Here is a 16,223-nt window from a genome sequence, read left to right on the forward strand (position 1 = left end):
CTTTGCCAGTATTTTACATAATTATGACAACATTGAAGGTTGTGCAATTTAACAGCAATATTTAGACTTAGGGATGCCACCCGTTAGATAAAATACGGAACGGTTCCGTATTTCACTGAAAAAAATAACTTTTTGTTTTCATAATGATAGATTCTAAGGCTCGTGTTTCTGTGATTTATTAAAAGTAAGTCTATGATTTGATAGAGCAGTCTGACTGAGCGGTGGTATGCAGCAGCAGGCTCGTAAGCATTCATGTAAACAGCACTGTCCTGCATTTGCCAGCAGCTCTTCGCTGTGCTTCAAGCATTGCGCTGTTTATGACTTCAAGCCTATCAACTCCCGAGATTAGGCTGGCAATATAGTGCCTATAAGAACATCCAATAGTCAAAGGTATATGAAATACGAATGGTATAGAGAGAAATAGTCCTATAATTCCTATAATAACTACAACCTAAAACTTCTTACCTGGGAATATTGAAGACTCATGTTAAAAGGAACCACCAGCTTTCATATGTTCCCATGTTCTGAGCAAGGAGCTTAAACCTTAGCTTTTTTACATGGCACATATTGCACTTTTACTTTCTTCTCCAAAACTTTGTTTTTGCATTTATTTAAACCAAATTGAACATGTTTCATTATTTATTTGAGGCTAAATTGATTTTATTGCTGTATTATATTAAGTTAAAATAAGTGTTCATTCAGTATTGTTGTAATTGTCATTATTACAAATATATATAAAATCGGCCGATTTTTAATCAGTATCGGCTTTTTTTGGTCCTCCAATAATCGGTATCAGCGTTGAAAAATCATAATCGGTCGACCTCTAAACCCTACCTTCTGGTAGGCATGTGTATTGTGTGAAAACTCCAATTCAACTCAAGTGTAGGATGCACACAAAGGGCTGGAAGTGTTGTTTGCTGAATCACTGTGTCATCTGTGTCTGTAACCTCTCCTCTCTCCAGCGTATATTTGGGGAAGCTGCTGAGAAAAACCTCTACCTCTCCCAGCTAATTATCCTGGACACACTGGAGAAGTGCCTGGCATCGGTGAGGAAACCCCCATACAGTCTGCATCCACTGTATCCCTCATTACATTACTTTTAGTTGGTCTGCTAACTTATCCCACTACAGTTGTTTGTGTGCGCTTGTGTATAAACCGTTCTCCATTTTAGTTTTTAGTCCCCCCCAACTCAAACAGTTTTCTGTTATTGAATATTATCAGTCAAGAGCACTGGCCTCAATATATTGGCTCCTATTGCACCAATATTCTAAAACGCCATTGGTCTTCCAACACAACATCCGCATTACATTGGTTAGTTAGATCTCTGTTCTGTCTCTGCTTTTTCCAGACAGACCTCTGTTAATACACTGAAACCCCTTCCTTCAGTCGTGCTTTCTCTTCACCTCTGAAATAGGTGCCTCTGTTCTGCGACGGTGTAGCAGAAGATTACATTTGCAGGTGTTTCCTTGACTTTTGTTAGTGCTTTCACTGCCTCCAATGGGATTCCCGGAAGTTTCCTGTATAGGTTTTTCATTAGTGCATGTTGTCAGATGGAAGCCAGCTGCTCCCCTCATGGACGCTATGGAACTATTTTTGAATTTGTCATCTTACGTTTTAAAATATAAGTATTTTAGTTGTTTTGTTTGACTATTTCCTACATAAGGGTGAGCAACAGGTTTTGAATGCAGTTTTATGCAATCTGTCCTAGTATGAGGCTGCCAGTTTGACCCCACGAGTTTTGGAAATGAGCCAATGGGAGCGCTGGTGAATCCCAGGTGGGACATGCTGTGTTTTTGCACCTGAGAGAGGCACTTAACCCACATGCATGTATTGCATATCCAGCTGGATAAATCCAAAGTACAGTCGTGGCCAAAAGTTTTGAGAATGACACAAATATACATTTTCACAGTCTGCTGCCTCAGTTTGTGATGTCAATTTGCATATACTCCAGAATATTATGAAGAGTGATCAGATGAATTGCAATTAATTGCAAAGTCCCTCTGCCATGCAAATGAACTGAATCCCCAAAAAACATTTCCACTGCATTTCAGCCCTGCCACAAAAGGACCAGCTGACATCATGTCAATGATTCTCTCGTTAACACAGGTGTGAGTGTTGACGAGGACAAGGCTGGAGATCACTCTGTCATGCTGATTGAGTTCGAATAACAGACTGGAAGCTTCAAAAGGAGGGCGGTGCTTGGAATCATTGTTCTTCCTCTGTCAACCATGGTGACCTGCAAGGAAACACGTGCCGTCATCATTGCTTTGCACAAAAAGGGCTTCACAGGCAAGGATATTGTAAGATTGCACCTAAATCAACCATTTATCAGATCATCAAGAACTTCAAGGAGAGCGGTTCAATTGTTGTGAAGAAGGCTTCAGGGCGCCCAAGAAAGTCCAGCAAGCGCCAGGACTGTTTCCTGAAGTTGATTCAGCTGCAGGATCGGGGCACCACCAGTACAGAGCTTGCTCAGGAATGGCAGCAGGCAGGTGTGAGTACATCTGCACGCACAGTGAGGTGAAGACTTTTGGTGGATGGCCTGGTGTCAAGAAGGGCAGGAAAGAAGCCACTTCTCTCCAGGAAAAACATCAGGGACAGACTGATATTCTGCAAAAGGTACAGGGATTGGACTGCTGAGGACTGGGGTAAAGTCATTTTCTCTGATGAATCCCCTTTCCGATTTTTTGGGGTATCTGGAATAAAGCTTGTCTGGAGAAGACAAGGTGAGCGCTACCATCAGTCCTGTGTCATGCCAACAGTAATGCATCCTGAGACCATTCATGTGTGGGGTTGCTTCTCAGCCAAGGGAGTGGGATCACTCACAATTTTGCCTAAGAACACAGCCAAAAATAATGGTACCAACACATCCTCCGAGAGCAACTTCTCCCAACCATCCAGGAACAGTTTGGTGACAAACAATGCCTTTTCCAGCATGATGGAGCACCTTGTCAAAAGTGACAACTAAGTGGCTCGGGGAACAAAACATCGATATTTTGGGTCCATGGCCAGGAAACTCCCCAGACTTTAATCCCATTGAGAACTTGTGGTCAATCCTCAAGAGGCGGGTGGACAAACAAAAACCCACAAATTCTGACAAACTCCAAGCATTGATTATGCAAGAATGGGCTGCCATCAGTCAGGATGTGGCCCAGAAGTTAATTGACAGCATGCCAAGGTGGATTGTAAAGGTCTTGAATAAGAAGGGTCAACACTGCAAATATTGACTCTATGCATCAACTTCATGTAATTGTCATTAAAAGCCTTTGACACATATGCAATGCTTGTAATTATACTTCAGTATTCCATAGTAACATCTGACAAAAATATCTAAAGACACTGAGGCAGCAGACTTTGTGGAAATTAATATTTGTGTCATTCTCAAAACTTTTGGCCATGACTGTATGTGAGAAGTTGCCACTGATGACCTAAAAAGCACTCCTTGTTTTCTCAGAGAACCTAAAATAGCCAGCCTGCACACACACTTTCCTCTCATGGTTTTCCTTCTCTTTTTCTCTGTCTTCCTCTTCCCCCTGTCCCCCCAGCAATCCAAGGACTGCCTACGTCTGGACGAGACCATGCTGGTGAAGCAGCTGCTGCCTGAGATCTGTCACTTCATCCACACGTACCGCGAGGGCCACCAGCACGCTGCAGAACTCCGTGCCGCCGCCTCAGGGGTCCTCTTCTCCCTCAGCTGCAACAACTTCAACGCCGTCTTCAGCCGCATCTCCACCAGGTAATGCTAACCCTGATCCTGAGTAGCTACAGAGTGTGTTGGCTAATTCTGTGTCAATGTCACTGTTGATGAGCAGTTGATCAGGTGTATTAGTACAGGGCTGGAACAAAAGCCTGCCCACCCTGTTGTTCTTCCAAGGTCCATTGCAACTGATCTACGTTATTGTCTTTTGTCAAAAAATGCATTTGTGTCTTTTAAAAAGTTCAGCTAGACCTGATTTTTCCCAGAAGTGTAGTATTACAAATTAATTTATGCCCTCAGAAGTCATGATGAGGACACTGTTTGGGCCCCCATTCCTGCTCATGCCATGTGAGAAGTTAACTTGTTTGTGTACCTAAGCACTTCCGTTTAGCAGCCAGTCATGGACAAGGTCACTGTGACTGAACTGTTAGCCCAGTCATGAACCAAATCCCTCCCTCCCCACCCAGGATGTTCAGGATGGTGCAACGTTACAGAAAGTAAAGAGAGAGTGAACAGGATTTCCTGTTTTATTGTTCTATTAGGTTAATTGTCCCCCATAATGAAATTGGGGAGTGCACTGTGGATCTGTCTCCGTACGTTTGTCACACCCGATTTTGACGAAACTGCGATGAATGATACGTCTAGCCATAGATATCTGGCATTTATAAAATGACACTGATTGGCCCAAGTGGGGTGCTATAGTAATCAACTGTAATTCCAAACTTTGAACAAGCATATCTCCTGTCCCTTTTGAGCTATTGTCATGACATTTTGGTTCATATTTGCAGCCCCTCATGATCAACAAGTTTCCCATGACAACTTATATAATTTCAGTACTTACAAATGAAATGTCTTTCCACACAACATAACTTAGCAAATGCACTGTTTCAGACCCCTTGACTTTTCCACGTTGTTACTTTACAGCCTTATTCTCATCAATCTACACACACAAGCCCATAATGACAAAGCGAAAGCAGGTTTTTAAACATTTTAGAAAAATAAAAAAATGCCTTATTTACAGAAGTATTCTGACCCTTTGCTATGAGACTTGAAATTGAGCTCAGGTGCATCCTGTTTCCATTAATCATCCTTGATGTTTCTACAACTTGATTGGAGTCCACCTGTGGTAAATTAAATTGATTGGACATGATTTGGAAAGGCACACAACTGTCTATATAAGGTCCCACAGTTGACAGTGCATGTCAGAGCAAAAACCAAGCCATGAGGTTGAAGGAATTGTCCGTAGAGCTCCGAGACAGGATTGTTTCGAGGCACAGATCTGGCGAAGGGTACCCAAAAAATGACTGCAGCATTGAAGGTCCCCAAGAACACAGTGGCCTCCATCATTCTTAAATGGAAGAAGTTTGGAACCACCAAGACAATTCCTATATCTGGCTGCCCGGCCAACTGAGAAATTGGCGGAGAAGGGCCTTGGTTCCAGTAGGTGACCAAGAACCCGATGTTCCCTCTGACAGAGCTCCGGAGTTCATATGTGGAGATGGGAGAACCGGAAGCCATTCCTCAGTAAAAGGCACATGACAGCCTGCTTGGAGTTTGTCAAAAGGATTCTCTTATCATGAGAAACAAGATTCTCTGCTCTGATGAAATCATGATTGACCTATTTGGCCTGAATGCCAAGCGTCACATCTGGAGGAAACCTGGCACCATCCCTATGGTGAAGAGTGGTTGCAGCATCATTCTGTGGGGATGTTTTTCAGTGGCAGGGACTGGGAGACTAGTCAGGATTGAGGGAAAGATGAACGGAGCAAAGTACAGAGATCCTTGATGTAAACATGCTCCAGAGCGCTCAGGACCTCAGACTGGGGCAACGGTTCACCTTCCAACAGGGCAACGACCATAAGCACAGAGCCAAGACAACGCAGGAGTGGCTACAATACAAGTCTCTGAATATCCTTGAGTGGCCCAGCCAAAGCACGGACTTGAACCCGATCGAACATCTCCAGAGAGACCTGAAAATAGCTGTGCAGCGACGCTCCCCATCCAACCTGACAGCTTGAGAGGATCTGCAGAGAAGAATGGGAGAAACTCCCCAAATACAGGTGTGCCAAGCTTGTAGTGTCATACCCAAGAAGACTCGAAGCTGTAATCACAGCCAAAGGTGCTAAAACAAAGTACAGAGTAAAGGGTATGTATAGTTATGTAAATGTAAGATATATTTTCAAACATTTCTAAAAACCAGTTTTTGCTTTGTCATTGTGCGGCATAGTGTGTATATTGATGATGGGGGGGCATTTTAATCAATTTCGGAATAAGGCTGTAGAAAACTGTAAATGATCTGAATACTTACCAAATGCACTAAGTTGGAATAATTGAGACAAGGACCGCCACATCATTCGTCAGGGACAACGTTTCTATCTGCAACATTCTGAACGTTTCACATCATTGATACACATGTCAGTGTCTTGTCTTGAATGATCAGGGGATGTCAAAAAGGCAGCCTCTACAAGACTGTCCACTTTTCCCTCTCTTCCACCCTCTTCTTTCCCTCCTTTCTACTGAGAAGCTGTGGTAGAATAAAATCTCAGGATATCATGTTTGACAGGACGAACTTGTTCCCTGGCAGTGTATAAGATTCCTTATCCATTGTGTTCTCCCCCAGGTTGCAGGAGCTGACAGTCTGCTCAGAAGACACTGTGGATGTCCATGATATAGAGCTCATGCAGTACATCAATGTGGACTGCTTTAAACTCAAAAGACTGCTCCAAGGTAGCTACTCTCTCAATTCCCTGTATGTCATACTTCATGTATTTTTGAACTCCTGGATTCGGTGTATTTTGATGTTTTTTGCTAATACTCTATTACTTTTCACTGCGTCCTCTCAGAAACGGTATTCAAATTCAAAGCCCTGAAGAAACCTGCCCAACTTGCTGTCATTAACAGTTTGGAAAAGGTTTGTGCGCCAATACATCTGTGTTCAGTGCTGCTGTTTTATGTTTATGAAGTTGGTGAATAATATAATACATGGTATTCACTACTGCCACCTCTTGGCTGCTGGTGAAATGTTTCAAATACAATGTTCCACTTTGAGGACATCACTATGCAGGTTTCCATTGACCCAGGTTTATTTGGCAAATGATGATGATGAAAACAATATTTTTAAAATAAACGATTGACTAATAATTTCGAAGGTACGTGGGGCATGTGATGCCAGACACAACTATACAACTCCACTAAACAGTTAATTGCTAAATCATTTTTTTTATTTACTTCAAAATAATATTTATTTGCAGGACAAGGATTATCCTGACTTTCAAGAAGGCCTGAATTGCTTTGACTTGCTTTTCTGGTTGGCTGAATGCAAGTTGCACTATCCAATTATTTTACAGGAGTGCAACTTTCACCATGGCACGGACCGTTGCAATACGTTACCACATGACAATGATTTAAATATGGCATGTATTAGTCAATTCTGCATTCTATCCATGCTACCTGAGACATGAAGCAGATAGGAGGGAGGGCAACCTGAGACATGAAGCAGATAGGAGGGAGGGCAACCTGAGACATGAAGCAGATAGGAGGGAGGGCTACCTGAGACATGAAGCAGATAGGAGGGAGGGCAACCTGAGACATGAAGCAGATAGGAGGGAGGGCTACCTGAGACATGAAGCAGATAGGAGGGAGGGCTACCTGAGACATGAAGCAGATAGGAGGGAGGGCTACCTGAGACATGAAGCAGATAGGAGGGAGGGCTACCTGAGACATGAAGCAGATAGGAGGGAGGGCTACCTGAGACATGAAGCAGATAGGAGGGAGGGCTACCTGAGACATGAAGCAGATAGGAGGGAGGGCTACCTGAGACATGAAGCAGATAGGAGGGAGGGCTACCTGAGACATGAAGCAGATAGGAGGGAGGGCTACCTGAGACATGAAGCAGATAGGAGGGAGGGCTACCTGAGACATGAAGCAGATAGGAGGGAGGGCTACCTGAGACATGAAGCAGATGGGAGGGAGGGCTACCTGAGACATGAAGCAGATGGGAGGGAGGGCTACCTGAGACATGAAGCAGATGGGAGGGAGGGCTACCTGAGACATGAAGCAGATGGGAGGGAGGGCTACCTGAGACATGAAGCAGATGGGAGGGAGGGCTACCTGAGACATGAAGCAGATGGGAGGGAGGGCTACCTGAGACATGAAGCAGATGGAGGGAGGGCTACCTGAGACATGAAGCAGATGGGAGGGAGGGCTACCTGAGACATGAAGCAGATGGGAGGGAGGGCTACCTGAGACATGAAGCAGATGGGAGGGAGGGCTACCTGAGACATGAAGCAGATGGGAGGGAGGGCTACCTGAGACATGAAGCAGATGGGAGGGAGGGCTACCTGAGACATGAAGCAGATGGGAGGGAGGGCTACCTGAGACATGAAGCAGATGGGAGGGAGGGCTACCTGAGACATGAAGCAGATGGGAGGGAGGGCTACCTGAGACATGAAGCAGATGGGAGGGAGGGCTACCTGAGACATGAAGCAGATGGGAGGGAGGGCTACCTGAGACATGAAGCAGATGGGAGGGAGGGCTACCTGAGACATGAAGCAGATGGGAGGGAGGGCTACCTGAGACATGAAGCAGATGGGAGGGAGGGCTACCTGAGACATGAAGCAGATGGGAGGGAGGGCTACCTGAGACATGAAGCAGATGGGAGGGAGGGCTACCTGAGACATGAAGCAGATGGGAGGGAGGGCTACCTGAGACATGAAGCAGATAGGAGGGAGGGCATACAGCCTGTCACCAATTTATTAATGCGCAAATTGCCTAAATAAACTTCATGTTTATTCGACAGCTAGGTTTTTGCCCAAATTTTTGTTTGTTTGGGGGGGGGGTTGACGTCATTATGTCCAGCTGTTTTTTATCGACACAAGACGGTTGAATGGAAATGCACCATAGCAGGCAGTTGATATATTTTCTATGCAAACTTTCTAAATGTTGTAAAACAATAACTGGACAAGTTCATGGAAACGTACAGTACCAGTCAAAAGTTTGGACACCTACTCATTCCAGTATTTTTTTTGTATGTTGTTGAAAAATAATGAAGACATCAAAACTAGGAAATAACACATGCAGTCATGTAGTAACCAAAAAAGTGTTAAACGATTCAAAATATATTTGATGTTCTTCAAAGCAGCCACTTTTTGCCTTGATGACAGCTTTGCACACTCTTGGCATTCTCTCAACCAGCTTCATGAGGTAGTCACCTGGAATGCATTTCAATTAACAGGTGTGCCTTGTTAATTTGTGGAATTTCTTTCCTTAATGCATTTCAGCCAATCAGTTGTGTTGTGACATGTAGGGTGGTATACAGAAGGTAGTCCTATTTGGTAAAAGACCAAGTCCATATTATGGCAAGAACAGCTCAAATAAGCAAAGCGAAATAAGTCCATCATTACTTTAAGACATGAAGGTCAGTCAATGCGGAACATTTCAAGAAGTTTCTTCAAGTGCAGTCGCAAAAAACATCAAGCGCTATGATTAAACTGGCTCTCATGAGGACCACCACAGGAAAGACCCAGAGTTACCTCTGCTGCAGAGGATAAGTTCATTAGAGTTACCAGCCTCAGAAATTGCAGCAAAAAATTTAATTCTTCAGAGTTCAAGTAACAGACACATCTCAACATCAACTGATCAGAGGAGACTGTGTGAATCAGGCCTTCATGGTTGAATTTCTGCAAAGAAACCATTAGTAAAGGACACAAATAAGAAGAAGGAACTTGCTTGTGCCAAGAAACATGAGCAATGGTCATTAGACCGGTGTAAATCTGTCCTTTGGTCTGAGTCCAAATTTGAGATTTTTGGTTCCAACCGCGGTGTCTTTATTTAAAATTCAAGACACACTTAACCAGTATGGCTACCACAGCATTCTGCAGCGATACGCCATCCCATCTGGTTTGCGCTTAGTGGGACAATGACCCAAAACACACCTCCAGGCTGTGTAAGGGCTATTTGACCAAAGGAGAGTGATTGAGTCCTGCATCAGATGACCTGGCCTCCACAATCATCCAACCTCAACCCAATCGAGATGGTTTGGGATGAGTTGGACCATGTGGGGACTCCTTCAAGACTGTTGGAAAATCATTCGTCATAGTTTTGATGTCTTCATTATTACTCTCCAATTTAAAAATTAAGAAAAACCCTTGAATGAGTAGGTGTGTCCAAACTTGTGACTGGTACTGCAGCTACTGTCAGTTCAATCCTGTTCTACAGGACAGTTAAATGTTTTTGTTCCTCCGCAGGCCTTTTGGAACTGGGTGGAGAACTACCCTGATGAGTTTACCACGCTCTACCAGAGACCACAGACAGACATGGCAGGTCAGTATTCTCAATAGCCGTGTATTGGACTGAAACAGAATGCAGATCCTGTCACAACATGCACTTTGACAAAAAAGTTCCATGTTAAATCTCAAAACGGATTCAAAGGGACTGTAGGGAACAGTTAAGGACACTCAAGAAGTTAGGTGAGTTTAGGGCTATCTCACGTGTGTGTGTGTGTGTGTGTGTGCGCGTGCGCGTGTGTCTGTCTCTGTGCACTCCCTTTAGATGCTGCGGAGAGGCTGTTTGACCTGGTGGACAGCTTTGCTGAGAGTGCTAAGAGGAAGGCAGCGGTGTGGCCTCTACAGATCATCCTCCTTATCCTCTGTCCCGAGATCACACACATCATCTCTCGAGAGGTGGTGGAGGAGAGCAAGGCCAACAAGGTGAGATGAGAGAACACACACACGCTGAGATTAAATAGGTACTGTGACTGATAGTTGCTTTCTCTGTCTTGCTACAGAAGCTGTTCCTGGAGAGCTTGAGGAAGGCCCTAGCAGGCCAGGGGGGCAGCAAGCAACTAACAGAGAGTGCTGCCATCGCCTGTGTCAAACTGTGCAAGGCCTCCACCTACATCAACTTGGAGGACCACTCGGGCATCTTCCTCCTGGTGCAGTCCTTCGTGGTGGACCTCAAGGTCAGAAAAACCAACCACTCTGTTGCAATCTGGGGGCTAGGGAATGCTACGGCAGTGGTGTCAAATCAAATACACATGGTTAGCAGATGTTATTGCGAGTGTAGCAATGCTTGTGGATGCTTGTCTGGGTTTTATGTTCGTCATTTATGTCATGGAGTAAAATTGACCCTGTCCTTTTCTGTATAGACATTTCTATCTACAACGTCCTGAACGGTAAACCCTGATTGATATGCCTACGGCTACCCCTTAGGCCTTTTGAAGTGCAACTGTTGTGCTAGTGCTACCGCTATGGAGCTATGACCATTTTCTAATACCCATCCAATCATCTCAGACCTACACAAAGCCCCTTGTGGTATGGTTAATTGTGAAATTGGTTCATTTGGATATTGCGGACGGTGACATGCAGCTTCCTCCTATCTATTCCATCAGGCCCTGCTCTTCAGCCCCACCAAGCCCTTCTCTCGCGGGGCAGGCAGCCAGAACGCAGACGTGGACCTCATGATCGACTGCTTCGTCTCCTGTTTCCGTATCAACCCTCACAACAACCACCACTTTAAGGTCAGTCAGTCTGCTCAGCTCAGTGCATCGGTTGAGAAATGTGCAGACCATGTCTAAATGATGCTTTACCTCACTGTCAAAGCGGCAATTTTGACGAAACTTTGTCATTATTAATCTCCTCAGGTCTGTTTGGCCTCGTCATCCCCCTCTACCTTTCACTTTGTTCTGGTCAACTCCCTGCACAGAATCATCACCAATGTAAGTGTGTACCGTCTCCACTACTACTTACTACCAAGTTCAATCTAAGTACAGTTGATAGGACGGTGTTGATCTCAATTGCCGTTCCTACAGCAGTGCAATATTAATGATCTTCTCTTCTATCCTCTTCGTCCTTTAGTCTGATCTGGACTGGTGGTCTAAGATTGATGCAGTGTACTGCTACTCTGGAGAGCTGCGACTAATGTTCTCAGACACTCTGAGCCGAGTGATGCATGGCCTTCACACACACGCCCCACAACGCATGACACCGGTGAGAAAGGGACCACGCACATTCACACTCACTGTCCACCAATTGTTGGAAACCCACTTACCTTTTGTTTTCCTGTATAAGCCAACCTCCTAGGAAAAGTATGTCTTAGTTACATCTTAAGGTTCAACTTATCTCTCTAACAGAGTCTGTCATTTAAAGAGAAGATGACCACCAGCCTTAAGTTCAAAGAGAGAGCCACAGATGTGGACACACGCAGCTACAAGTGCCTCCTCCTCGTCCTGGTCAAACTCATCCACGCCGACCCCAAACTCATGCTGCACGTACGTCTGACACCAACCACACCATACATACTGAGACAATGTCCCTTGGCTCTGTTTGAATAGTTTTACACCCTCCCTTCCACTTGTGTGTATGTTTGTGTTTCCTCTCTACCCTTACTTTCACCCATACATGCATGTTTAACGTGTGTGTGTGTGTTGTAGAACCCAGGGAAGCAGGCTCAGGAGACTCAGAGCAGCACAGCAGAGCTGATCGCAGGCCTGGTGCAGCTGGTGCCCTTGGCCAACACAGCCCAGCTCTCCCAGGAAGCCATGGAGGTCAGTTTACACTCCTTCTCTCTTACTCTCACTCCATCCACTCTGCTTCTTTATTCTTTCTCATTCTGTCCATTTCAACTCTATTCCCTAACATTGAATTGTCAACTTCAAGTAAGGCACATTTCTTTCTGTCTCTGTTTCTCCCTGGCCAGGCTCTGCTGGTGCTGCACCTGCCTGAGACTATTGAGCTGTGGAACCCTGAGGCCCCCATTGAAACCTTCTGGGACATCAGGTACAAGGACATGGTTTAGTTCTATGGGCTTTTCAGTCCATGTAGACACACACTGTTCATGGATTCAGTAGTAGTCCCAGTCTTTAGGGGCTTGTGTTGAGATTCCATTGGGCTCTAACACTGGCCTATCCCATTGCAGCTCCCAGGTTCTCTTCCTGATCTGTAAGAAGCTGATTGGTCACCAGATGGTGAACAGTACAGAGGTGTTGAAGTGGTTGAGGGAGATCCTTATCTGCAGGAACAAGTTCCTCCTCAAGAACAAGGTGAGGTCAAGGACTCTAACCTCACATGAGAATAACCATTGAGGGCTACAAAGCACTTTCAATGGAGAATCTCCATTAAACATTATTTTTAGTCTAGGACGAGGCTTAGGTCTGAAAAACCATCCAGAGAGTTTTGCATGTGTTGGACATGTGTGTTGGACATGTCTAACTCCTCTCTGCTCCTCCAGGAGTGTGCCACGCAGGGCAGTGGAATCCCCATCTGCAGACAGGCCCAGACCAAACTGGAGGTGTGTCTATACATGTTTCTGTGGAGCCCTGACGCCGAGGCCGTGCTGGTGGCCATGTCCTGCTTCAGACACCTGTGTGAGGAGGCTGACATCCGCTCTTCCGCTGACGAGTTGCCCGTCCAGACCATCCTGCCCAACTACGCCACCTTCACAGAGTTTGCCTCCGTCAGCAACATGATGGCCACCGGTCAGTAAAAACATTGTGTTTTGTAGACCACTTTAATGTGGTCTGAGAGTCACTATATAGGCCAACGGTTTCAGAAAATGACTCCCTCTACATGTTCCAATATGTGTTTTGTAGGACGCTCCACCCTGCAGAAGAGAGTGATGGCCTTGTTGAGAAGGATAGAGCACCCCACTACAGGAAACACTGAGGTGTGAAAGAATAGAGAAACATTAAATACAGTTTATCCTTGCTTACATCCCTCTAGTATTTGACGTATCCCTCCTTGTTTCCATCTCACCCCAGGCATGGGAGGACACGCTTGCAAAATGGGAGCAGGACACCAAACAGATTCTTAACTTCCCCAAAAACAAGGTGGAGGATGGTCAGGTAAAAGCACTTCAATTTTAGGACTTAGGTTTGTTTCACCGTTAATAAAAACAACGCAGGGAACCACTGCTCCAAACTCTACCTAAATACCTGATCGCTGTCTCCCCCTGCAGGAGTGGATCAACATGACAGGCTTCCTGTGTGCTCTGGGAGGGGTGTGTCTGTCTCAGCCCAGCAAGCCCTGTGGCCCCGCCACCTACAGCCCCCCCATGGGCCCCATGAGCGAACGCAAGTACTCCATGGTCTCTGTGGGCTCCTGCGATGTCTCCAACGCTGGAACCTCAGCCACCTGCTGCTCCTCCACTGAGACCCCCCTGGGCAGGTTCCTGGACCGCCTGCTGGCTCTGCTGGTATGTGGTCATGAGAGGGTGGGTCTGCACGTCCGCACCAATGTCAAGGAGCTGCTGGGGCTGGAGCTCAGCCCGGTCCTCTACCACATGCTCTTCAACAAGCTCAGGAACAGCATCGGACGCTTCTTCGACACACAGGGGCCGGTGAGTGGCTGGGCAGGAAGATGGGGGCACGTTAACCAATGATTTGAATTGTATTAGCATAGAAAATCTTATTAGGACAGGTAGGGTGCTGCAATCAGCATATCACATTTTATTAGTTCTTTATAAAATATTGTTCCTTTGACATTAGCAGGAATGTAGTTAAGACTGATTTAATGGATTTGTCTCTATACTATTGCAGGTCCCTATCAATGATACTAACACGCAGTTTGTAGAACAGACCATCGCCATCATGAAGAACCTACTGGACAACCATGCTGAGGGCAGCTCAGAGCACCTGGGACAGGCCAGCATAGAGACCATGATGCTCAACCTGGTCAGGTGAGAGACACTCACTCACTCACTCACCCAGGTCGCAGTTGTAGCCTACCTGGTTAAATAAAGGTGAAATAAAACTCAGCTTATGAAATGCTTAATCAGTTGTCCATCTTCAGGACCTTATTCAGTCTCATCTCACCCCCCAGGTACGTGCGTATCCTCGGCAACACATTGCATGCCATCCAGATGAAGACCAAGCTGTGCCAGCTGGTGGAGGTGATGATGGAGAGACGAGACGACCTGTCCTTCTGCCAGGAGATGAAGTTCAGGTGAGAGACAGACAGCACCCCCTCCTGGACAGACCTAAACACTAGCCAAACTAGCTAAACGCTACTTAAAGTGTCAGCAGTTCAAACAATAAAAAAGTGTCTCCCTGTTTTGGTAAAAATCTGACGGATGGGGCTGGAGAAATATAACCACTCTCAAATTCATAGACAGAGCAGACTGACAATCCCTGATATAAAATTATAGTTTTAACCATGTTTTGAGGCTATATTGTTTGTTTACATTTACTTTCTTTCCAAACATTGGAGTAAAACAAGCTTATATTTTGGGTCCAGATTGGGTATGACAGTTGAACGTAGCTCATGAGGCATTTATAAGTTATATTCTTCAAGACTCAATGGGTATACATCAGAGGTGGGACCAAGTCATTGTTTTACAAGTCTGAAGTCAAGTCTCAAGTGCTAAACTTTGAGTTTCGAGTCCTAAACAAGTCATAATGTGCTCTTCACCAAATGTAATACCATTTCATATTTTTAACGAGTAATCGTTAGTATATTACATTTATGCGAATCACGAATGCTTTCTCTATTTATTACTTTCCAGATAAATTTGATTTCAATGGAAATACATGGGTAGCCATGAGAAAGACCCCCCCCCCAAAAAAAAAATAAATAATGATTGACTATCGAGATTTGCTATGGGGCGCAATCGGGCAATGTAGGCTTGTACACAATTCCCCAACAGTAAGCTAACATATGTCAATGGTTTCAGGAACAGCAGTAACATCAGGCAGGATTTAGGCTTCCAACTGCCTGGCCAGTTGTAGCTTTATCCTCTCTAGGGTAGGTGGCACCAAATCGTCCCACCTACGTAACAGCCAGTGGAATCCTGTGGCGCGTTATTCAAATACCTTAGAAATGCTATTACTTCAATTTCTCAAACATATGACTATTTTACAGCATTTTAAAGACAAGACTCTCGTTAATCTAACCACACTGTCCGATTTCAAAAAGGCTTTACAACGAAAGCAAAACATTAGATTATGTCAGCAGAGTACCCAGCCAGAAATAATCAGACACCCATTTTTCAAGCTAGCATATAATGTCACAAAAACCCAGAAGACAGCTAAATGCAGCACTAACCTTTGATGATCTTCATCAGATGACACACCTAGGACATTATGTTATACAATACATGCATGTTTTGTTCAATCAAGTTCATATTTATATCAAAAACCAGCTTTTTACATTAGCATGTGACGTTCAGAACTAGCATACCCCCCGCAAACTTCCGCCGAATTTACTAACAATTTACTAAATTACTCACGATAAACGTTCACAAAAAGCATAACAATTATTTTAAGAATTATAGATACAGAATTCCTCTATGCACTCGATATGTCCGATTTTAAAATAGCTTTTTGGTGAAAGCACATTTTGCAATATTCTAAGTCGATAGCCCGGCATCACTATTTAGACACCCAGCAAGTTTAGCCTTCACCAAACTCCGGTTTACTATTAGAAAAGTTTGATTACCTTTGGTGTTCTTCGTCAGAATGCACTCCCAGGTCTTCTACTTCAATAACAAATGTTGGTTTGGTCCCAAATAATCCATAGTTATGTTCAAACAGCGG

The 16,223-nt window shown here is 44.8% G+C and overlaps 1 protein-coding gene across 5 annotated transcripts in view; it reads left to right on the top strand.

Moving 5' to 3' along the window:
- Positions 1-16,223, top strand: part of nf1a (neurofibromin 1a) — a 99,898-nt gene that overhangs the window by 11,214 nt on the left and 72,461 nt on the right. For 4 of the 5 annotated variants that reach the window (XM_029773533.1, XM_029773534.1, XM_029773536.1 and 1 more), the window contains exons 3-22: positions 963-1,046; positions 3,546-3,736; positions 6,318-6,424; positions 6,541-6,608; positions 9,943-10,018; positions 10,247-10,404; positions 10,482-10,655; positions 11,085-11,213; positions 11,337-11,411; positions 11,551-11,682; positions 11,826-11,963; positions 12,126-12,239; positions 12,392-12,471; positions 12,611-12,734; positions 12,923-13,169; positions 13,284-13,357; positions 13,452-13,535; positions 13,649-14,029; positions 14,229-14,368; positions 14,512-14,634. In XM_029773533.1, the coding sequence (XP_029629393.1) occupies positions 963-1,046; positions 3,546-3,736; positions 6,318-6,424; positions 6,541-6,608; positions 9,943-10,018; positions 10,247-10,404; positions 10,482-10,655; positions 11,085-11,213; positions 11,337-11,411; positions 11,551-11,682; positions 11,826-11,963; positions 12,126-12,239; positions 12,392-12,471; positions 12,611-12,734; positions 12,923-13,169; positions 13,284-13,357; positions 13,452-13,535; positions 13,649-14,029; positions 14,229-14,368; positions 14,512-14,634 (2,699 nt within the window). Of the gene's footprint in view, positions 1-962; positions 1,047-3,545; positions 3,737-6,317; positions 6,425-6,540; positions 6,609-9,942; positions 10,019-10,246; positions 10,405-10,481; positions 10,656-11,084; positions 11,214-11,336; positions 11,412-11,550; positions 11,683-11,825; positions 11,964-12,125; positions 12,240-12,391; positions 12,472-12,610; positions 12,735-12,922; positions 13,170-13,283; positions 13,358-13,451; positions 13,536-13,648; positions 14,030-14,228; positions 14,369-14,511; positions 14,635-16,223 lie in introns of those variants that run through there. The other variant, XM_029773535.1, reaches the window with a different exon arrangement.

This window comes from Salmo trutta, chromosome 13 (genome assembly GCF_901001165.1).
Source record: "Salmo trutta chromosome 13, fSalTru1.1, whole genome shotgun sequence".
NCBI lineage: Eukaryota > Metazoa > Chordata > Actinopteri > Salmoniformes > Salmonidae > Salmo > Salmo trutta.